Source organism: Sturnira hondurensis, unplaced genomic scaffold, assembly GCF_014824575.4.
Source record: "Sturnira hondurensis isolate 20B ecotype Veracruz unplaced genomic scaffold, ASM1482457v3 Scaffold0000880, whole genome shotgun sequence".
In the NCBI taxonomy this organism is placed as follows: Eukaryota; Metazoa; Chordata; class Mammalia; order Chiroptera; family Phyllostomidae; genus Sturnira; species Sturnira hondurensis.
The window spans coordinates 11,933,544-11,956,781 of record NW_028073511.1 but is presented as its reverse complement, the minus strand read 5'-3'; the positions used below and the strand labels follow the sequence as shown (position 1 = coordinate 11,956,781).

At 40.3% G+C, this 23,238-nt stretch overlaps 1 protein-coding gene across 4 annotated transcripts in view; it reads left to right on the top strand.

Annotated features, from left to right (window-relative positions):
• Window positions 1-23,238, top strand: part of PKHD1 (PKHD1 ciliary IPT domain containing fibrocystin/polyductin) — a 457,981-nt gene that overhangs the window by 56,303 nt on the left and 378,440 nt on the right. For all 4 annotated transcript variants that reach the window (XM_037054718.1, XM_037054725.1, XM_037054714.1 and 1 more), the window contains 6 exons: window positions 1,957-2,092; window positions 6,536-6,731; window positions 7,387-7,454; window positions 9,145-10,752; window positions 12,547-12,690; window positions 18,098-18,317. In XM_037054718.1, coding sequence (XP_036910613.1) covers window positions 1,957-2,092; window positions 6,536-6,731; window positions 7,387-7,454; window positions 9,145-10,752; window positions 12,547-12,690; window positions 18,098-18,317 — 2,372 coding nt within the window. The remainder of the gene's footprint in view (window positions 1-1,956; window positions 2,093-6,535; window positions 6,732-7,386; window positions 7,455-9,144; window positions 10,753-12,546; window positions 12,691-18,097; window positions 18,318-23,238) is intronic.

Genomic DNA, 23,238 nt, shown 5'->3' with positions numbered 1-23,238 from the left:
GTGTAACTCACAGATCTTTCAATCTCACTTCCATCTTAAGCAAGCAACAAATAGTTTTCACCAGCAATTTTGTTTTCTGGGATGGAGATGAATGGTGGAACCTAGACACTCACTTAGACAATTCTGGAATATTTTGTTCCTATAAAATAGTTCCTTGGTTATTTTTTACTGTTTTCGTTCCCCCTCAAAAACAAGTCCCTCCCTTTGCTGTCCTATTTTTTTTTTCCTCTTCTTTAGTTAGTACGCTCTCATAGCCTGTTAAGAGATTTGAGCCCAGGCCCCTCCCTGGTGGTGTTAGTGAGTGAGATCCATGCTCACAGCTGAGGCTGGGCTTTGTGGTCAGAGCTGACGTCGGTGTCATTGACATTCCTAGTACATCTGAGATCCCCACAGATGGCTGTTTACTGAGCAAATAAAGTTCTCTGGAGGAGAAGGTTCAGAATAATCTTTGATCGCTGGTGCCACATTTTTATCTTATCCAGTTACTCAAATATTATGAAATGCTAACTTGTGCATATAAACTGCATGCAATTTCGATATATGGTTGTATTGTAATTTGTTTAACTATTCGCTATTAGTGGACATTAAGATAATATCAAAAATTTCCTATTTTAAACAACAGAGCTTTCATCATCCCAGTCACTATAATTTTGGTCATATTTACTTTTCTCAGGATATGTAGTATCCAGTTGTCTGAAATTCCTTTTAAATTTGTATTCTTACTATCACTGTACAAGTGTCTGATTTCTGGTGCTTTGGCCAACACTAGATAGCATCACTTTAATAGATATTTACATTTTAATGGGTACATTTTGTATTGTTTGGATTTCTTTTATTCAAGAGAATAAACACTAAAGAACAAACTTTTAATTTTGATTAAAGTAATATATGCAAAGTTTAAAAGGAAAATAGTAAAATAATCATACTCTCCAGCCCCCTTTCCCTTTCTTCAAGTCCCCCTTTTGGAAACAACCACTTTTAATTCTTTTGAGTATAGTTATAGAACCATTATTTCTTAAATCAGTAAACTATGCTTACGTTATTGTAACTATTTAAATGATGCTGGTAGAATTGGTGAAAGAAATATATATATACATGTATGTATGTATTTGCAGTTTTTTTCTTAGAGCTTTTTAAACCATGCCTTCCTCATAATAAAAATCCTCTATCTTAAGAAAAAAATTGCAACTTATTAGTTACTTTTTCTTGAATCTCTCTCTTACTTGATCAAATCAACTTGATGTTGTTTAGATTTATTCTATAGATTTTATCCTAGCACTTTCCTTGACTGCTCTCCTGGGTAGAGTCATTTCTTGGAGTATGTATTAGAATATCTTTCTTTTTGACTATTGATTATTCTACGAGATCATAGCCTTAAGAAACATCCTAAAAAGGAATGTGTCAGAGGGAAGTTTTCCAAGTGCTTACATGTCTGAAAGTGTTCTCATACTTGATGGATAGTTTAGCTCGGTATGGATGTTTATTTGAAATTGCATTTTCTTGCAGGATTAACTGGTGTGTTCATTGAAAACAATTCTTGTTGCCCTGGCTGATGTAGCTCAGTGGATTGAGCGCGGGCCTGCGAAGTAAAGTATCGCGGTTCGATTCCCAGTCAGGGCACATGCCTGGGTTGCAGGCCAGTTCCCATCAGGGGACAGATGAGAGGCAACCATACATTGATATTTCTCTCCCTCTCTCCTTCCCTTCCCCTCTAAAGATAAATAAATAAAGTCTTTAAAAAAATAATTCTTGTTTAATCAGTTGGTTGCTGCACTTGCCTATTACAAGCATTTGTGACAGTGTGTGTTTGTGTGAGAGAGAATTTATATTTGAAAATGGTAAATATACTCTTTAAAACAGTTTTCATGAAATTAACCTTTTAAACTAATTCTATGTGAAGTTCTTTCAAGCCATGCTTATTTACAGAAGTTTGACTTAAAATACTGATTTTTTTAGGGAAAAGACGGACCCGTTGTGAATGTGACTGTGATCAGCGGGGACAGCTCTGCCGCTCTCTCCAGGGCGTTTACGTACGTCTCCTCTTTAAATCCAGCGATCACATCTCTGAGCAGAAACAGGAGCAGCATAGCAGGTAAAATACATGATATAAAAGAATCACTTTACTTTTAGATCATTGATTCCATAAAAAAGAAAACAATGGCTTATACATTTTATTGAGCTTTATTTAGTTTTATATTTTGGATAAAAGTTATTTTTCTGAAAACCAGGAGACTGGTATTCTCATTTTCACCATCATTAAATAAATCTTCTTATATTTATTTTTACTCTGTAAAACTGGGACTATTTCCACCATGAAAATCACATGGGAGGTTAAAGGTAACAAGTCAACAAATGTTTATTAAGCACCTATTATGTGTCAATAGCATGAGCATATAATAATAGACTTGAATTCCTGTCCCTAAATTACACAATGATTAGTCTCAGTTGACAGGTGAGCAGGGAATAGAAAGAATAAATAACTTGTCTAAGACATTACCTTTAGTAAGTAGCAGAGCTGGGACTTGAACCAAGCTGCCAGGTTGCAGATTCCAAGCAGTTAGCCGCTCATAGTTTACTATAAAATACTATTTCTGATGTCATATTCTATTATAGCAGTTTTTTTATGTGATTAGAGAATAGGGTGTTGTAATTAACCAAGAATTCTTGTTCCTTGAGATATACCATTTATTAAAAAAATGAATGCTTTAGCATACAGCTGCATAAAACAATTTAATGTTTCTTTGATAATTCAGATGATATGACAGCATAAAAATACAATAATTTATTATCATGTCAGACCATATAGATTTGGAAAAGTACCAGGTAACACACCTTTCTGATTGATTGAATGCCAGATAACAGAGGGATTATGGCAGCCATATGTGTTTATTATAAAAGACCATCAAATCCTCCTCCCTCCAAAAAACCCTGGGAGTCAATTTTTCCGGTACTATTTTCATTTTCCATTGCTCTGGAGTACATAAATAAAGGGAAGTGTCCTTTAGCTTCTCAATATTATTCATCTCAGATAGTGCAGAAGAAGAAGTTGCTGCCTCGGGCAACCCAAGTGTGTAGAATTCCTTAGTGGTACAGATTCTTCCCAATGCAGTAGAAAGCGGAGGGGGGAGCTTTGTGTTCTATTCAGATTTCAGTGATTTTGGCTTTTAATAAAATTTCTTACCTATAATGAAAAGAATGAATATATTGTATCAGTGCCTCAAAGGCATCTAAGATTAGCTTGACAATTGACCAAAAGTCCAAGGAGTTCATGGTATTGATATATACAACACGATGCATTATTTGCAGAATTTACACTTGCATTTAAATCTTTCTACAGGCAGAATAAAGAACATGTTATAAAATCCACTCCAGCTTTCTGACAAAGCTGTTGGGAAAGTCTCTTCAAAAGCTGGAGTGGGATACATCTCCATCTCGGAGATGATTATGTTGAATGAGACAATAAAGCCAACACGAATCAAACAAAGAGGGGGGATGGGGAGGGTGGGGAATTTGATGGGCAGAATCAGTAGTCACCTTTGTCCCAGTCATTTAGCACTAGATATTAATGAATCCCAGCTCAACTATTCCTTGGGCAAGATCGTTAACTTTCTTTATCTTTAGTTCCTTCAATTGTTGGGTGGGAATAATTCTTTTAGGTTATCGTGAAAGTTGTAGATAAAGAAGCTAAAGGTACTTAGTCCAGGAGCTAACAAGTAAGAAGGCCTCTGTATATTGGCCCAATGCTGTTTACTTTTTCACGGCAGGCTGGGAGTCTGCTGTGAAAACTCAAATGTCTGTGTGAAGCTCAAATTTTCATACTTCATTATTTTAAACATAGCCCCCCGAAGTAATTTTTTGGCATTTTAGTGACTGCCTGCTTCACATTCCCTGTAAAACTGCACTCAATATCTCCCAGACATAGATAACATAAGCCCGGGGCTATGGAGAACTCTAAACCCTTGATGATGCCCTTAGGAGCCCTCGACCCCAAAGACTACCCACCCTACCCATCCCACTGCTAAGGGACATCATCTAGACACATACACTCCTTTCAGACCGCGCTGCCCCCAGGAGTTTCCTGGCCTTCCTCGCCTTCTGGGCGGTGGTCCCTTACGGTTGCCGCTGTGAGAGTCCGCATCTGCGTGAACCTGTAAAAGCATCACCCACACAGAGCTCAGGTTTTTGTGCTCGGTTACCTTGAGGTCATATCTTTTTTCTTTCTCGACCCTGAAATTCCTTGAACTCACCATTCTGAGGCTTCAGACTTCACAGTAGAAACAAGGTTGGGAAGACACGAAGAAAGAAAGGGGATGTGGATGAAGTTAGCTGAGGGTTTTTCAATACTGTCTACACCAGAGTCTGCTCTAGGCTATCTACCATGACTTAGTCCCTACAACAAAGCACACAGGGTGTGCTGTTTCCATGTTACTGATGAAACATCCACGTTTTTGAGAACCCAAAGTGAGTCACACAGGTAATTAAGTGGCAGAGCAAGGTTTTAATTACATTCAATTTTTAGATTCAATTTTTTCAACATGCCACAAACCCTCCTCTTTGACATTTATCTCTTAAGTAACCTCTCCTCCTCCACATCTAATTGGCTATGGTGTTTTATAGATGCCAGCTCTGCAGCAGTTCTCAAATATGAGCAGCTAAAGGCGTTTTAGATGCCTATTTTTTCATGTTCACTCCTGCCTTTGCGCACTTCATTTCTAGCCTTTTAAAGACTCCAGTTGTCTGCAGAATGGATTTCCTCTCCCTATCTCTTCAACTGATCTTATACATTGGAATAGTAGCTTTAATCATATTTCTTTGTGTAGACAACTTTGGAGGCTTCTGCTGTCCACTGACTTAAGTAGAGACCTCACAGAATTGGCTTTCTTGGTCTTTGGTCACAGAATTGCCATCAACCTGGCCTAGCCTACTAGAGTCCTTGACTGTGTGTACATGTATCTGGTGTTCCAGAAAGTCACCCAATTCTCTTTCCTTCTCCAAAGCCACTGGATGATGGAATGAGAAAGGGCTACACAAGACATTGGGTAAAACTGTGAAGATTTTAGAAAGGAACTGAAAAATCCCCTCTTGTCTACCATGGACCCTTGGGATTTAGCTTCCAAACTGAATTTCAAGCACCATTTTCCCCATAAGGCCTTTCTTGATATTTTGCTCTGACTTGAACAACCAACTGTTTAATTTTCACCTCTCTTATGGTAGGTTTTGTAACTGAAGCTACGTTGGCACCTGTTATAGCACCTTTGAGGTGTCTTTGAGGGCAGGGTCTACGTGAAACTGACTTTTGAACTCCTTATAGCATACTGCTCTTGGTGCTGAATAATATTTGATGTGAAAAGGATCAAGTTAGAGTGTCTGCAATATACAGATCCTTTTTGGGAGAGTTGCTAATTAAACTAAAAAGATATTTAGGTGTAAGAGAAGACTGGGCTCAGGTCTTGACAATTTCATTAATTAACTATGTAACCTTGGCTGCTGAACCTTAGTTTTCTCAAAAGCTGAATGCCAGTTCCACTGACTGCTCCATATATCTCGTCAGGACAGTGTGAAGGTCAAATTGGGATAACACACATGAAAGTGCTCTGTAAACTGTAAATACATTCTCATATATATCATTGTTATGGGGTTCAGTGCACACTGAAGATACAGCTTTAGACTTCTTTTTTTTTCACAGCCTTTTGATGGCCATGGTACTTTTGTATTTTTTAATATTTTATTTATTTATCTTTAGAGGAGAAGGGAAGGAGAGAGGAAGAGAAACATCAATGTATGGTTGTTTCTCGTGTATCCCCTGCTGGGAACTGGCCCCTGCCGGGAACTGGCCTGCAACCCAGGAATGTGCCCTGACTGGGAATTGAATCTCAATTGTCTGGTTTGCAGGCCCGTGCTCAGTCCACTGAGCCACACCATTCCAGGGCAGCTTTAGACTTCTATCCTAGAAAAGTGGAAGTTAGAAAAACAGGACATGGGGTTTTATTTGCTGGTTGTTCTATTTGCTGGTTGAAGGCCATCAGCCCTCCAAACTACTTTCAGTTTGCCTCTACACCAAGATAAATTAGTTTGCCTCTTGAGTATAATTGTCCTGACGAATTTGCTTTTTATGCTCTTGAGGTCATAGGCTGTAGCTCTATTAAAGGCAGTTCGCCTCAGCGGGTGTGGCTCAGTGGGTTGGATATTGTCCCACAAACTGAAAAGTTGCCAATTCGATTCCCCCAGTCAGGGCTCATGCCTGGGCTGCAGGCTCAATCCCTGGTGGGGTGCCCGTATGGAAGGCAGACAGTTGATGCTTCTCCCTCCCATCAACATTTCTCTCCCTCTCCTTCTCCTCCCCTTCCCCTCTCTCTCTTTAAAAAAATTGCCAGAAGTTTCATGAAAAATACTAGTTCGGCAGTGAAACTCTTCATTGTGGCATTATGCACAGGGCTAACCATGTATTTAATAATAAAAGACGGTTTTAGAATTGAGTAGGTGGTTGAAGCCACAAACCCGTATCACAGAGGCTAAGGAATGCTTTTCAACACAGGAGGTGGGACCCTTTTCATCGGCATGGCGCGGCTGGCGGACTACCCAAACATGGACGTGGAAGTCCACATCCGGGATTCCTTGGCTCTGGTTCACGCGAGGACTGCCCAGGGCCTGGAGGTGGTGCTGCCCCCGCTGCCAGCTGGCCTCCACAGAGTCTCAGTCTCCGTCAATGGGATCAGTATTCACTCAGAAGGGTGAGGTAGACACTTGCCATTGATGTTAAGTCTCTCTGGTGGTCTAGTGATTCAGTTGACGAATTCGAGTTTCGAGCTAGAAGGGACTTCTATTCTTTTTCTTTTGAAGTTAGGGGACAAAGACATACGAATCATAAAATTTGAACACATCCTAGAAACCCTACAGGACATTTCACTTTCAAACCGTGGCTTTTACTAGTCAGGGAACAGAACTTTCTGGAACTAGGATATCACAGCTCTTGAGTGTGGGGTGGGGATCTATATGCAAAGGTAGAAGAGTTTGTGCTTTAATGAAAGAATTTATATTTAAATAAGATTGTACCTTGGGCTTTGGATAAATGGCTTGTAATTATTGCACCAACCATGTTCATTTCCTCTTTGCCCTGAAGTCCCTCCGCCCAGAGTTCCTCCAGAAAGTTAGCTAAACTACATGGGACTGATGCCGCCACGGGATACTGGCCCAGGAAAATGTCCCACCCAACATCATCTCCTTAGCATTTCTTTTCTTCACTGTTAGGCAATGTATTCACACCTGTCCTCCGTCATTCCTCTCTTCTCTCCCGAATACATACGTCTCTTCTGTCCTACACTTACTTTCTGAGTCTTTTTCTAAGTCTCAGATTCACCATGGCAACCCCCCCATTTTCTTCTGTAGGGTGGATCTGCACATCCAGTACATCACAGAAGTTTTCAGCATCGAGCCTTGCTGTGGGTCCCTCCTGGGTGAGTGGCTCTGACATGACTCCTGTGGTTTACCCAGCACTGGATGTTTGGATTGTGTTTCTGGGTTAATTAACCAGTGCGACCAGACATGGGCAGCAAGGAGAGGAGTTTTCCTTGTGCACCAGGAACTGGGTGGTACACTTTGAAGGCTGTGAAAACTTGGGAATTCCTTTCCTCAATAAGCTCAGAAAATTAAATTTTTTAATGAAAAGGAGAAGTGCCTCATTTTTTCTTTTTTCTCATAGAAAGATACTGAAACATCTAATGGGTATCACATCCTGAATGGATATTAGACAAATAAGGGAAGATCTTCTGTGTAAGCCTTTTAGATTCTGCACATGTAAGGGGAGGGGAGATGAGGTGTGGTGTCTTCACTTTCCTCCAGGGATGCAGGTGAAGGACCCAGAGGAAGTCAGAAGCAAATGTCGATGTGGGAGATGTGAGAACAGGGCAAATAGAGGAATTTAGAAAACTATTTTCAGAAAAAAATTGAAAGCTATATATTTGCTCATGAATAATCATTGTGATAGTGTATGAAATAGCACACTATCCCTTACGAGCATAATAAAATCCTTTTTAGGCTTCCTGGTTATACTACTGATTTAGTGACGATATGTTGCTAAACGGTATGTTGTACGGTGTGTTGCTCTGAGGCCTGTCCTGAAGATAGGTTGATTGTCCCTCAACTAGAGTGCAAGACAAAGTGTGAATATAGCAGTAAATTCACAAGCATGTTTCAGTGGCTCTTGACATGTCATATATATATATGTGTGTGTGTGTGTGTGTATGTGTATAATCATATATATTGAATATATCCCATATATTATGGGATATTGAAATATTAATAAGATAATATAGAGGATAAGTAGAATATGTCAACAGATTTGATTTTTCATTAGTGTATAAGTTGAATATATAGAACAATATACTTATACTTCACATAAGATATAGAATTATGCCCTGGCTGGCGTAGCTCAGTGGATTGAGCCCGGGCCTGTAAACCACACGATCTCGGTTCGATTCCCAGTCAGGGCACATGCTTGGGTTGCAGCCCAGTTCCCTGCAGGGGTCAGTTCCCTGCAGGGGATGCACAAGAAGCAACCATACATTGATGTTTCCTTCCTCTCTCCTTCCCTTCCCCTCTAAAAAATAAATAAAATATTTAAAAAAAACAAAAAAAAACAAAAAAAGATATAGAATTATATGAAATAATATGTGAAATAATACAGAAGATGGTAAGACTAAGGAATTTCACTTTTCATTAGTAAATAAATTGTATATAAACTTATGTAAAACATACATATACTCTTTCTACATAATAATATATGTAATAATATTGACTAACATGTCATAATATAGCAGATGACAAGAACATTTCAGGAAATTTAATTTTTTATTAGTGAATAATAGAAGTTGTACCTTCTAGAATTTATCAACTTACTTGAAAATTTTGTCTTAAATATTATAAACATGCTTCCTATATAATAATTTATATTGGTTTATGGTGTGTGAATTTCAGCCTATCTAACTCCTGCCAAAATGATCACAAATTTAACATTGCTGGGGTGAGGTGATATAATTGAGGCTTCACTTGCACGACCCATTTAGTTGCTCTGGGGTTTACCACTGAGGTGAGTTCTTAGTTCTGAATATCAGTTTTAATATTTTGTTTTTGGTATTCCTGCTTTAGGTGGAACCATCCTCAGCATCTCAGGAACAGGGTTCAGCAGGGACCCAGCTTTAATTTGGGTGCTTGTGGGCAATCGGTCCTGTGACATTGTGAACCTAACAGAAACAAACATCTGGTGTGAGACCTCGCCCACACTCCTGCCACCCAAGGCCAACGTTCTCACCGTCCCAGCTCCCGTGGAGGTCTGGGCTGGCAGCCTGCCCCTCACCCTGGGACCTGCACCACGCCTGGTGGGAAAGGGCCTTACCTTCACGTATGAGGTGGCAGCAACACCGGTGGTCACTGCCGTGCGAGGAGAATTCACGAACAGCAGCCTGAGCCTCTGCGTGGAAGGATATAACCTCTCCCACTCAGTGATTCTTCTGGGGGACTTGAACTGCAGTCTTGAGACCCAGTCCTCCCGGAACAACAGGAGCCTGTCTGGCTGCTCCTTTGCTCCTCACAGTGTGGAGGCGGGTGTCTATCCTCTCCAAGTACGTCAGCAGCAGATGGGCTTTGCTGACATGTCTGCAGTGCCCCAGCAGTTTGTGGTGACACCTCAGATACTGGACATCTTGCCAGCCAACGGGTCAGCTTGTGGTGGGACAGTCCTCACGGTGCGAGGGTTGGCTCTCAACTCCAGGAGGAAGTCAGTTCACGTTGATCTTTCAGGTCCTTTTACTTGCGTGATTTTGAGCTTGGGGGACCAGGCAATCCTCTGCCAGGTTAACCCAGTGGGGGACTCCCTGCCTGGTGCTTCTTTCACCCTGAACATCACAGTCCTGGTCAATGGGCTACCCAGTGAGTGTCAGGGTCATTGTACCCTTTTCCTGAGGGAAGAGACAACTCCTGTAGTGGACACCTTGACCATTAACACCAGTGGGTCTCTGACTTCAGTGCTGATTAGAGGTCAGAGGTTAGGCACCACAGCCGATGAGCCAGTGGTGTATCTAGACAATCATCTCTCATGCATTGTAACATTCTTTAATGCAAGCCATGTGGCATGCTGGACGAGTGACTTGACCCCAGGGCCCCACTACCTATCAGTTTTTTATTCAAGAAGTGGGTACGCTTGTTCTGGTAATGTTTCCAGACACTTCTCCGTTTTGCCTCAGGTATTTCATTATTTTCCCAAGAACTTCAGCATACATGGTGGAAGCCTCTTGACCATCGAGGGCACAGCCCTGGGAGGGCAGAGCCGCTCATGTGTCTACATTGGCCAGCAGGCCTGCCTGACGGTGAACATCAGCGCTGAACTCATCCAGTGCATTGTTCCTGCAGGGAACGGCTCCGCTGTCCTGGACATAGCGGTAGATGGACGTTCCTACCAGATGGGAGTCATTGGTTACAGCCACACCTTCACCCCAGAATTGCTCTCTGTTTCTCAGACTGGTGATGTCTTAACCTTTGTGGTGGCCCAAATCTCAGAAGTTGAGAACATTGACATTTTTATCGGGATGTCACCCTGTGCGGGTGTCTCTGGCAACAGCACAGTTCTCCAGTGTGTGGCCCCATCCCTTCCTGCTGGAAAGTACCAAGTCAGAGGTTATGACCATGCAAGAGGGTGGGCCTCATCTGTCCTGCTGTTCACATTGAGAGTTACTATTACGGCAGTGACTGAGAACTTCGGTAAGCCAAGCAAATAAAACAGAGCGCTTTCTTTATGTAAGTGGATCAAGAGCTTCTCTCACTACTTTAAGGGGAAGGGGATCAACATCCGTCTGAACAACAGAAGAGAGAAGCCTGAATGGTTTCTTACCGTCCTAAACGTGTCTTTGTCATGCTCCATGTATGAGGCTTTATTTTTTATCAAAGAAAGTGTGCATATTCTCTGAGTGCATGACTGTATTTTAATTGGATGCTTTTACACAATTTAATTTGTCTTTTAATTAAATGATATCATTTTCAGAGCTTATCATTTGATCATTTAAGTAGAACATAAATGTCTTCTTGTTTTATACCTGTGTGTCAACTTGAATAATGTTAAACTTACGAAATGTGATTTTTTAAAATAGCTATGTGATACTTTGCAGATGAATTTATACCTCACCAATAATAGGCCATTTGGCTACTATGATTGTATTGGTTGAACGTTTTTCTCCTTTTAGAGAAACTGAAGTTTGCCTTGCATTTTCTTCCAATGAGGTTTTCAGTTTCTCTTCACTTAAAGCCTTAACGCACTTGAGATAGCTCAAATTCGTTGGGGATGCGGAAGGCAGAGGGGAATCGTGGGAGCTGAAACTCAGACCGGTGAAGTACTAGTCAAGACTTTTCTCGGAACAAATGCGTCTGGCCTCACCCAGGTAGAATGCTACAGGGACTGGAATTTTGATCCTTAGTATGTCAGTGCCTCAGCTGGGTAACTTTCTAAGGCTCAGCTTCCTAATTTGATAAAGGAGTCTGAGCTGGATGTTCTCTAGTTGCCCTTTCTACACTCTAAGATTCCATGATTTTTTATGGTGAGAAAGCAGAGGTATGAAATGCACCCTCAGCAAAGTGTTATCTGGAGTTTGTTGGGTGGCTGTGTAAGTACCGCCTAGACTTTCTGTGAGGGCAGTGTGGATGAGAGGGTGCGCGTGTCTGAGAATCCCGGTCATATTTACCTGAGTCGGTTCTCAGACCGAAGCACAACCCTGGGGACAGGCACTCTGGCACAGTGCTGGCAGGACTGTTAACTGGTACAGCGTGGTTTTGGAGAGAAAAATGGGAATATCCGTCAAAACTAAAAATTGATTTTTCCTTTGACCTAGAAATTCAGTTTCTAAGAATTTTTAACAGTTTATTTAAATCAGTGTATTGTTCATTACAGCACTATGAGTTACAGCAAGAGAGGATAAATAATAGATGTGCCAGTCAATAGGAAAATTGCTAAGTAAATTATGACATGATCATTTAACAAAATTATAGGTAGTGATGAGCTATTGAAGTGATGAGTTAGGTCTATATATACAAACTTGGAAAAATGTCTATGGTATATCTTTAAAAAGCAAGTTGTATTAGAATATGTATAGAAATATCTCTTTATATAAAAATACATATGCTTAGAAAATTGTACAAAGATTCATAAGAAACTCTATACATGGCTACCTCTGGGGAGGGAGACAGGTGATTCAAGAAAATTTTACTTTCCTTTTACACTTTGTTTTCGTATAAAAATGTAGGAACTGTAAATAAGCATTACTTTTCCGTATAAAAGCAAATACACTTTTATAGGTTGTTCAGTGTGGTTGGGATCAGACAAACGAGGCGGCCAGAGCTTAGTGGGGATAAACTGGGGCATCCCAGGGACCTGAGGCCAGCTGTGTGCTCCGCGGGGCCTGAAAAGAGTGATGAGCGGCCAGGAGGCATGGATCTGACTTTTGAGTCAAGTAAGGAAGGAGAGATTTGCCTCTATGACCATGAATTTGTAATTTTGTTTTAAAGGCTGCCTGGGCGGAAGGCTCGTGCATGTGTTTGGAGCTGGGTTTTCTCCAGGGAACATCTCAGCTGCTGTGTGTGGGGCCCCCTGCCAAGTCCTGGCTAATGCTACCGTGTCCGCCTTCAGCTGCTTGGTTCTTCCCCTGAGTGGTCAGTAAAAATGCCGTATTTTTTTAAAAGAGTTTTATTTATATATTTTTAGACAGAGCGTAGGGGAGAGAAAGAGAGGGAGAGAAACGTCAATGTGTGGCTGCCTCTCGTGCTCCCCCTACCAGGGACCGGGCCTGCAACCGTGTCATGTGCCCTGACTAGGAATCAAACCGATGACCGTTTGGTTCACAGGCCAGCACTCAGTCTAATGAGCCACACAAGGCAGGGCAAAATGCCGTATATTTTAAAAGAGTATGTATGAAAGTGATATTCTTTGGCGTCATTTTTGTGATTAACACTGTGCTGACCCCTAATTTTTTTATGTGTTCCCGGGGAAAGAAATTTCTCTACTCTACATCTAAAATGGTAGGTATTCAGAATCAATGACCTTATATTAAAATGGTACATAATAACTTTTGTCATATTAATGGCAATAAAAATGTGTCACCTGTGTTCTTGATTGTAGTCATATAATCATGGAAAAAGTAATTTTTGCTTCTAAATATTGGTTTCAATGACAACTGTAGGTATCATGGAGAAAACAGTCTCTCGGTCTTTGTCTGGGATGGGGCTGATGAGAACAGCTGCTGACCTGAGGTACTGGCGAAGGGATTAGATCATAAAACTGACTATCCCTTGCATATTTGCCTGACTGCTCAGTTCTTGAATTCTTATGTAGGCAAACAGCCCACAGGAACATCATCCTCTTACTCTGCAATGTCCAGGTAATTACTTGAGCCCTTCGTCAGTAAAATACCACGATCTCTCACTGCTTTAAGCTTCAGAGAGGAAGGCGCAAAGCTTTGATAGTCCCAGGCGGGGCTTTGCAATACAGGATAAGCTTCAGGGGGAAAAAAATCAAAGGGATAACTTTGCCATCATCACGGCAGGAACAGCTTAGCCAGGTGATTAACTTGCTTGTATAATGACAGATATTGTACCTGCGCACTTAAAAACCCTTTGCACATGTGCTCCCTGTATAGTGCTTTAAGTTGTATTCTTATGTGTCTGCAACTTGAATGTGGGTGAAGGATTTACAAAGCATTGCTTTATCTGAGCTTGGACAAAAATTCTGTGATGGATAATATTAGTGTGATGGCAGTTTGCATTGGATTGTCTTAGACAAGAAGGAGGAGGAGGAGAGGGAGAGAGAAAAGGAGGAGAAACAATTCCCGGGTAAAATGCTAGAAATTGAGTTTTCTATGATATATATAGGCAGAACATTGTAAAAGAAATCTATTCCACTTAAAATTCTACAATACGAAAATCAATACATTTAATTAAGAAATCTCATACTAGGAAACTTAAGATACAGTAAAATATTTAAGTTTAAGGTGTTGTCTGTTTTATTTTCACTCTGTATCTCGTGCATAGATAGAGCAACGCTGACACAGTGTGTGTGCAACATCGGTGCTTGGTAAAGGAGTAAATGAAGAAATTAGAAAAGTGTAGAAGCAGGAAAATCAAGACTCTGCATTTCTAAATTTTAATACTTAACTAATACTTCTGCAGTTTTTTAAAGGCTTTCATATATATGTACTGCTCAAATGAACTGTTTAAGGCCCATTGGTATTATTTTAAGGCGCTTGATTTTAACTAGAAGTACAAGATAAAAATCACTGAGGCAACAGGGCTAGGAAAATTGTGATATGAGAATTTCAATAACTTTAGGAAATGAAATAATAGAAATAATTTTATTTTAAGTGATTTAATTAAGTTTTAGAAAAGGACTAAAAATTCTGATTTTTAAGGGGAAAATGCGCTGGAAACTGTAACTTTTATTATTGCCACTAGGTGTCACTAAACACTCATTGATTGTGCAAAAGCTGCTTATTTAGGGAAATGGACAAGTTGAATTATTTTCCTCTTTAATTTTTTTTAAAAAAGGCTATTTCAAAAGACTCTTAATTACAGTGTCCAAAGATGGAGAGGGAAAGGTAAATACCAACCCCTAAGGTTTCTTACTTATGATCCAGGGTGGGATTTGGGGCTTCTGTCGACCCCTGGAAACTGAATAAAACATTCTGAGTATATGATTGTACATTGTTTTTCCATGAAATAGGTCTATAATGGACATCAAGTCATCAAAGGAAGTGTGTCTCATATATTATTAGAAACTATTAGTTATTTCTCAACTTTCAGGTGGAGTTTCATGTAATTAATCAATGCATATTTGTTACATAAATTTGTCATATTTTAAGAGTTTATTTAGAGGATGATTTCACAAGCAGCAACCCCCGTGTCTCCCAGTTGCCATTCTCAGAGAAATCCATTCATTTGCCTACTGTTTCCCCCACTCTACTTTTTCAAACTTCACCAGCTGGCAGCCCCTCAGCAAGCTGAATAATCTCAGTCTGTCTAATGCCATCGTTCTCACTGACGCTATGCTTGAGAAATATGTTATCATTCAGAATTACTGAGAAGGTAATATTACTGTTATTATTTTCACCAGAGCAGTGGCGGGGGAATACCTGGGAGTTTATAGAGACACAGATTCGTGGGACTTACTGGGTCCGAAGCATTCCAACATGTAAATATTTTGGTATTTCACTCTTCAGCCCTCTCTGAATTCTGACGTTCTTTCCTAAAGTGAAGACCAAAGCTCCGTAGCTCCTCTGTGTAAGCAAGTTCTGACCCTAGTGGGTAGCATCCTAAGATGCCTACATGTAATCTGGTCCCCTATTTTTTCTTAAAATTACAGTTGTTTTGCTGATTTATGATCTCTCTGTTACCTACCATTATTCCAAGGTGTTTTTTTTTCTTTCTAACCTAACTGTGCACAGCTGGAATTTCCTCATCTCATATTTGTATAATTTCTTTTTTTCTTCTGTGGTTTANGGGTAGCATCCTAAGATGCCTACATGTAATCTGGTCCCATATTTGTTCTTAAAATTACAGTTGTTTTGCTGATTTATGGTCTCTCTGTTACCTACCATTATTCCAAGGTGTTTTTTTTCTTTCTAGCATAACTGTGCACAGCTGGAATTTCCTCATCTCATATTTGTATAATTTCTTTTTTTCTTCTGTGGTTTACTGCCTTACTATTTCCATTTAGTCTTTTGTTTATTTCTCCTAACTTCTCTAATTTGCTAAGGTCACTTTGAATTCTGACCCTTGCTTTGAGTTTTTTTTTCTTAGTTTGACTTTGCATAATGAAGAAAGTGATGTTTCACGTTCAGGGATACAGATGATGGCTTAGAACCCAGACTCTCCTAATGATTGTTTGCTTATTCCGATACCACAGTACAAATCTGTTTTCTTTTCATCAGTGGGGCAGGGGCATTAACGGTACAGCTCTAAAAAGCCTTTTTTTTTTTTTTTTTTGCCTCTTTTGGTATCATCTGTCTTTATCTTTTCCTCAAACTGTGCTTCTAACAAAAAGGAGAACTTTATTTTTCTTCACATGATGGGTTGTTACAACGTCTTGGCAGGTGAAACTAATACTTTGTATTTATAAAATCAGCAAGATCTTTTGCTCTTTGGATTTCTTGCATTTATCCCTTGAATTATGCTACATGACTTTTTAATGGAAACTTTAACTTTTCCACGAGGCATGAAAAGCTAAAGTGATTAAGCTCACACAGCTATTTAGTGGCAGAACCTTGAGTAAAGTCGGGGGACTCTGATCCTAGCCCTGCGTACTTTTCATAATCCACCTTGTCGATTTGCATCCACCTAATCACCCATAATGAGTTCATTATTTTATTGGTGTTGAGCCTGTTTTTGTTTGCCTTGGGGCTCACTAACTGAAAAGTTCTCGTGTTTCGTCTACACCTAGGAGTGAGTCTTACTTGTCAGCCATTTTAATTGCTATGATTCATTCAGAGCACAGTCACAGGGAGCCTGTCACGCGGCAGGTGCTTTGGAATGTAACAGCACTTGTGCGTGACTGAATAAATGCAAACCTCGCCTGTGTACTTACCTCGTTTACGCCTGTGGCTTTCGGCCATGTGGTGCAGGCCGGGCTTAGGTTCAAGCCCACAGTTCTTGATAGCATTTGTCAGGTACCCTCGTGGATGGACTAGCTGCAGAGGTAGAAGGTTAGAGAAAATTTTTATTTCTTCTTTATTTTATCAGGGTTTTCAGACAGGGCTGCTCCAAAACCATCTTCTTCTTCCTGTTAAAGGGTATTGCCAGTCTGCCTTGTTGAGGCTCTTAACATGGTGTTTCCTGACCTGGGAAGAAATGGCATAGTGTCAAGGGGCTTCAGATCATTGCTTTTCTTCTTTGCAAAATATCAGTCATACAAAATATAGTCATACTTCTATGAAAATCAAGGACTTCTTTTAATCAAGGGATCCCATAAAGAGAATGAAAAGTTTAGCCGCAAACCTGGAGAATATGTCAGTAACTGTATAACCTCCAGACGATTAGTACCCAGAATGTATAAAGAACACACATCATAAAAAGAGATAAACATTCCAATAGAAAAAAAGGGCAAATGACAGAAATAGGAATTTCATGGAAGAGGAAACATGAGTTATTACTAAACACATAAAAAGTTGTTTGATCTAAAAAGTAATGCTGAAAATGAAGCTGTAATGAGGTGCCATTGTGTACTCACTGGACTGGCCCAAACTAAGAGTCTGATAATTCTAAGTGCTGACAATTATGTGGAGTAATGGGAACTCAAAAATGCAGCTGGTAGAAATGTAACATGACACAACTGCTTTGAAAACAATAGGTCTCTAGCTTATAAAGTCGAACTTGTACCTACCCTATAAACAAGCAATTTTAAGGCATATACCCTAGAGAAAATTTTATACGTGTTTGTAGTAGCAAAGACTAGGAAATATCCAAAAGTCTACTGGTAAGAAAAAAGAAAAATATGTTGTTGTATGTTCACACAGTATGGTATTGAACAGCACTGAAAATGCATGAACTACAGTTTCATGTGACAAAATGGATAAAGCTTGGAAATACAATATTAAGTGAAAAATCAGGTCAAAGTATATTATGTCATATATTCTGTTTTATAGAATTAAAAAACAAGTAAAACTTAATGTTTGGGAATAAAAGTTTAGGAATAAACTCTTGTTAAGGAGTAAAAAGCCATGTGAGAAGACTGTTTTAAAAATGCAGGTGGTGGTTTCTGAGAACAGGGAGGATGGGGTGGACTAGGCGGGCAGCACACAGAGTTGAGAGCATCAAGACTGTTTTTAGACTTTATGTTGGCTGGTAGGTTTGCCTGGATTTTTCTCATTATGATGGTTTATATTTTACAACAATGTTACTTATATTCCTCTGTATGTGTTGTGTACACATAGTATATTTTTTAGAAAAGTAAGCTGGTTTTTATTTTCCCATTAGTGAAAACACAACATAGGGGCTTCATTTATGTAACAACGTGAGGCCTTTGGGTCTCTCCGTGGTTATTGCCTAAACTAATGGTGACCCTTTCCTGCAGTGTCCCTGGCCCCCCTATGTGACCTAAGGCACAAGGACGAAAGCTGCCAAGCCTCCAGCCGTACCTATGTGCAGTGTGATTTGACTGTCGCTGTGGGGACAGAGAGACTGCCCAGATCATGGCCGTACCTCTACATCTGTGAAGAAAGTTCCCAGTGCCTCTTTGTGCCAGGTCACTGGACAGAGTCAGTCTTTCCGTCGTTCTCAGGCCTCTTCATCAGGTAACCCTGTGCTCTCTCTCCCTGACCTTCCCTGTGAGTCACGGCCAACGGACTGATGGAGGCTCAGGAACTGTAGGCTGGGTGGATGTGGCCCCCGGGTCCTTCTCCTCTTGTTGCAGGAACTGTTCCATTGTGGACTCTGGCCAGCCTGCATATCAAAGCATCTCCTGTCTTTTCAAGTGTTCAGGAGAACATCTGAAAAATCTGCCCAGTAAACAGCGTGCTTTGTTCTTGCTTAGATTTTAATATTTATCTTCCGATCCAAAGCAACATCTGGTGAATGCCAATGGGGAAAAAGATTAGACATTATGAAAAACAGAAGGCTCTTTTCCCCTTTCCTTTTTCTTTCCTTTCCAAGTGGATTCACAAGTATGCAAAAAAGTCATAGTGAAATCCAGCAGATTGTACACTGTTTACTTAGAAGAAGGGGGGATGCATAGGCTTCAGAATTACTATAGATCTAGGATTTCGAAGTCGTAGGTTATGAGGATTTTTTGAACTTAAAAAACAAACCAATAAATACTATCCAGGTAAATCCCCTTTCCTAAAAAAATTAATAAAATATAGCATTTTTTATTAAAATTAAATTTTTTCATTAAATCCAGTAGGACTATGTTGGTGAGTCTGGATGTCCTTCATTTCCACAAAGCAGCTCTTTCCCATGCAGTGGGCTTTTTCATTGCTGAGCATGGCCCTGCTTCCTTCTTCTTCTTTTTCTTTTTTTTAATGTTAAATTGATATATTTTTAAAATTTATTTTAACTGTTGTTCAAGTACAGTTTTCTGTCTTTTACTTCTTATCTAGATGGAGTGGTTGCATCTGATTATTTAATGAAGACCTATTTTCCCATTTAAAAAATAAAATCAAACAAGATCAGTTACCCAGGATGGAAGAGATAATCGGTTTTTTCATGGCAGTCTGACTTTGTAATGTCCTGAGACAGTCTGTGTTTCTGTATGAATTTACCACCAGAGGGTTGTGCTTGGTCAGGGAGTTGGCTGGTTGCTTTTTTTGAAGGACTTGAAGAACTCTCTTTAGGTAACAGAGGAAATTAGGTCCTGGAGGTTATCCTCAGGTGAGACCACAGCTCCGAAGTCAGGACACCAAGATGTGCAGGTCATTGTTCCTGGCTCCACAGAATTTGTGGACTTTATCTAGATGCCCAGAGCTATTCCCTCTGAGTTATTCTATGTCCTTACTCTTCACTCTAGGATGTGGCTGGAGTAACTGAGCCTTGGACCCCATTAAAAGTGATGCCCTCTCTATTAATATTGTTTGTGCTACTCAATGTTCCGGATATTGCAGCCAGCAAATGTGGGTGTGCTTTCTTGAGTAAGAATGAAAATAAGTGCCCTGTGAGTTAAACAAAGTGCACACTCGGTGCTGAGGGCGAGGGGAGCCAGCCCTGCTCTTGGCTGCCAGTGAGGAGGAAGGTTAGAACACTCTGCCCAGGTCGCTTGGACAGGATGCAGTAATAACCTCGAAATTCTTCATATTCGGAGACCCGGCAATTTTGCTTGTAGGGTTATTTTAGGAAAGCACTTAGAAATATGTAATATTTATTTACATAGAAAAGGTTTTTTTTTTAAGTTTTAAGTATCATAACAGAAAACTTGAAATAAGTGTTCAATAATAAAGATGCATCTAAATGATAACATATAAAAAACTTTTCAAAATCATGTTGTAGAATATTTATTCAAAGAGTGACATGCTTATAATATATTGGAACATGAAAGGTGCAAATCACAAAGTAGCATATCATTTATTCTTAATGGTGTATATAATGCACATATTTTCATACACATACAATTAGTGGTTAGAAAAAAGACTAGAAGGATGTATTCTACAACAATGACAGTCCTTGTTCCTAGGTGGCTGTAGTACTGGTCATATTTATTTTAGTTGTTTATTTTTATGTACTTTTTCAGTGAACATGTACTAATTTAATAACCAGAAAACATACTGTAAAATAAATTATATGAAAGGCATTATCATGTTCCAAATGGCGTACCTTGGTTTATTTTATGCCTGTGAACCCAGATGACTACTTTTCAGGATCTTAGCAGCAGACCCATTTCTATCTAATACTTTATTCCCCTGCCAGTCACTATCGCTATGGATTTGATGTCAATTGGCAAATGTAGATATGCATACCTGTGGTGAACATGTGCCCAGTTCACCCATCTTCCCAACCATCTGTCCATCCACCCAGTTACCAAGTTCCTACTATGTTTTGTTTTTTTTTTTAAAGATTTTATTTATTTATTTATCTTTAGAGGGGAAGGAGAGAGGGAGAGAAACATCAATGTATAGTTGCCTTTTGTGCGTCCCCTGCTGGTAGTTAGCCTGCAAGGAACCGGCCTACAACCCAGGCATGTGCCCTGACTGGGAATCGAACCGCGATCGGCTGGTTCGCAGGCCCACGCTCAATCCACTGAGCTATGCCAGCCAGGGCCTCCTACTATGTTTTAAACACTGTGTCAAGAGCTGGTGACTCCATGGTACTAAGGCAACAAAGCCCTTGCCCTTAGGAGTAGAGGAGAAAGCCAGGCAATAAACAAATGAACCCATGTTGTGATAAAGACTGTAAAGTGATGGGGCTACTTTATACAATGTGCTCAGAGGAAGCTTCTCTGAAGAAGCATCTTTAATGCTGAGCTAAGGAGGAGAAGGTGTCATTATGGAGAGTCAGGCAGGAGGGTAGAAATGCAAAGGACCCATCAAGTTTTATGAACTATCAGAGGCCAGAGGGCAGTGGAGTGAGGAAAGAAAGTGGCTTTACATGAGCTCAGGGGGTCATGTAGGGAGTTTAGTTTCTCTTCTAAGAACAGATTAGGTATCTTTCCAAAGTCACAGAGAAAATCCTTGGCAGTGTCAGGACTGGAACCCAAGGCTCCTGGCTCTCAGCGTACTCAGCACCACGCCATGCTGCCAGTGTCGGAGAAGACAGCCTTGGCAGCTCTGCGTGGTTCAGTGAGATTTCAGAACCACAGGAAGCAGTTTCAGCCTAAGTGAGGGAGGTGGAATGAAGCAGGTGGTTTTTACCGCCTGTCCTAGAGAGCATGGACAAGAAGATAACCGGCTTGCTTTTGGATCTGATCAGACCTACTGAAATCACCATAGCAGAGTGGTCAGGAGACAGGTTCTACAACTCTGTTAGCTGTCACATGGACCAAACATTTTGACCATGTTCTCTCATGATAAACATTTGTGTGCATGCATGACTATATCATCTATGCCCATGTATCTCTCTATATCTGTATGCTTATATTTGTACTTAAATCTTGTCAACTATAGTATTTAATTCATAGGATTATTGTGGAAGAAAACACTGAATAGCAGCTATTAAGAAAATTAGAAATTTTGTAGATGATATACTATTTTTGATATCCTGGAGTTTCTGCTAATTTTGATGATGGCTTTTTAATGAAAGAAATCTCTAGTGAGATAATCAGGAACAAACAAAAAATATGAGCTAAAGCTTGTAAATAAAAAAGTCTAAGCTAACAAATAAAGGTTTTAACTCCTTTGGAGCAAGCGAACATTATTTAGGGAAGACAGTGCATTGCTACAGGCAAGTGGAAGGAGGAAGTGCCGCACCCCTTTTTACTGTGCTCACTGCTGACAAAGAGCTCAGAGCGGGTGAAGAAAGCTCGCTGGAGGACAGGCGGGAGCCCGAGATCAGGAAGGGCTGTAAAGGAAGTGGGTCACTCGTTTTCTTGAGTTCATGTCCATGTCCCAAGTCATTCATATACAAAGTACAAAAACCTTGTTCTCAGGATTGGTAATCAATATGAGAGGAGGGCACGCGACAGAGAGAGCTGATGGGCATATATTCTTTTATTTGCCTAAAGAGGGAAAAAGTGGAATCCCGGAAATTTAGACAACTAAGGTGGTGTTATTCCTGCCAAATTTCTAGAATGCATCATTGATCAGACGGTTTATGAACCTTCATAAGTAGAAGTAGCTACCTTGGAACCGATTCACAAGGAATGTGATAGGGGGTAATCCGACTTCATTGCCTCTCAAATGGTTTCAGATAGCCTCCCCACCCCTGTTGCAAGAGAAAAGTTCTAGCCCTAAAGCACAAGGTGGCCTGATACGGCATCAGTTGGTTCGAAGTTAGGTGTTTTATTTGAACAGTCTGTGTGAATTTTGATTCTATTCTATCCTATTCCCATATTTGTCTACATACTACATTACATTTTCATTTAAAAGTTAAATTACTTTGCTTTTTCCTTCTGAATCTTTGAGTACAACTGACACTACAGGAGCCTGTGGCCTTGTCTGCCCCCGAATGACGGCTCAGCTGAATGGATTTAGCTACATTATGGGCTCCAGATTCAAAGTGTATTTGAGCAATGGGTCCACATAAGTGAGGTGACAGGGAACGATAATGAATGTAAATTCACTCATTTAAATTTTAACAATAATTCCACCAATACCCATACTGCCAAACTCTATAGTAAGAGCTGCCTCATCTGACATTTAATGTATGCCAGATTCTGTGTAAATCATTCTGTAGGCACTTGGTGATTAGTAGCTCCATTTTATAAACATGGAAACCAAAGCTTAGAGCGTCAGTCTTTACAGTGTCATATGGATGGTAAATATTTGCTTGGAAATTTAAATCCAGCTGGTCTGCCACCAAGCTTAACCTCTGTATGCTGATGTTTCTCAGAAAATCAGGTGGGCAAATGCAGCATGGTGAAATCCTCAAGCCACTACAGCTCTGAGACTTTGAGTTTACCGCCATGATAATTTGGGTGTGGGGGCTCCCACACCGACACAGAGTTAGGTGCTGGGAGACCCCAGCCCCAACAGTCAGCCCAAACCATGTGTGTTAGTCCTGGCCTGTGGTATTAACCTACAGACAACCTACAGCAGGTCCAGAGGAGAATGGGCATGGAAGTCATGTCTT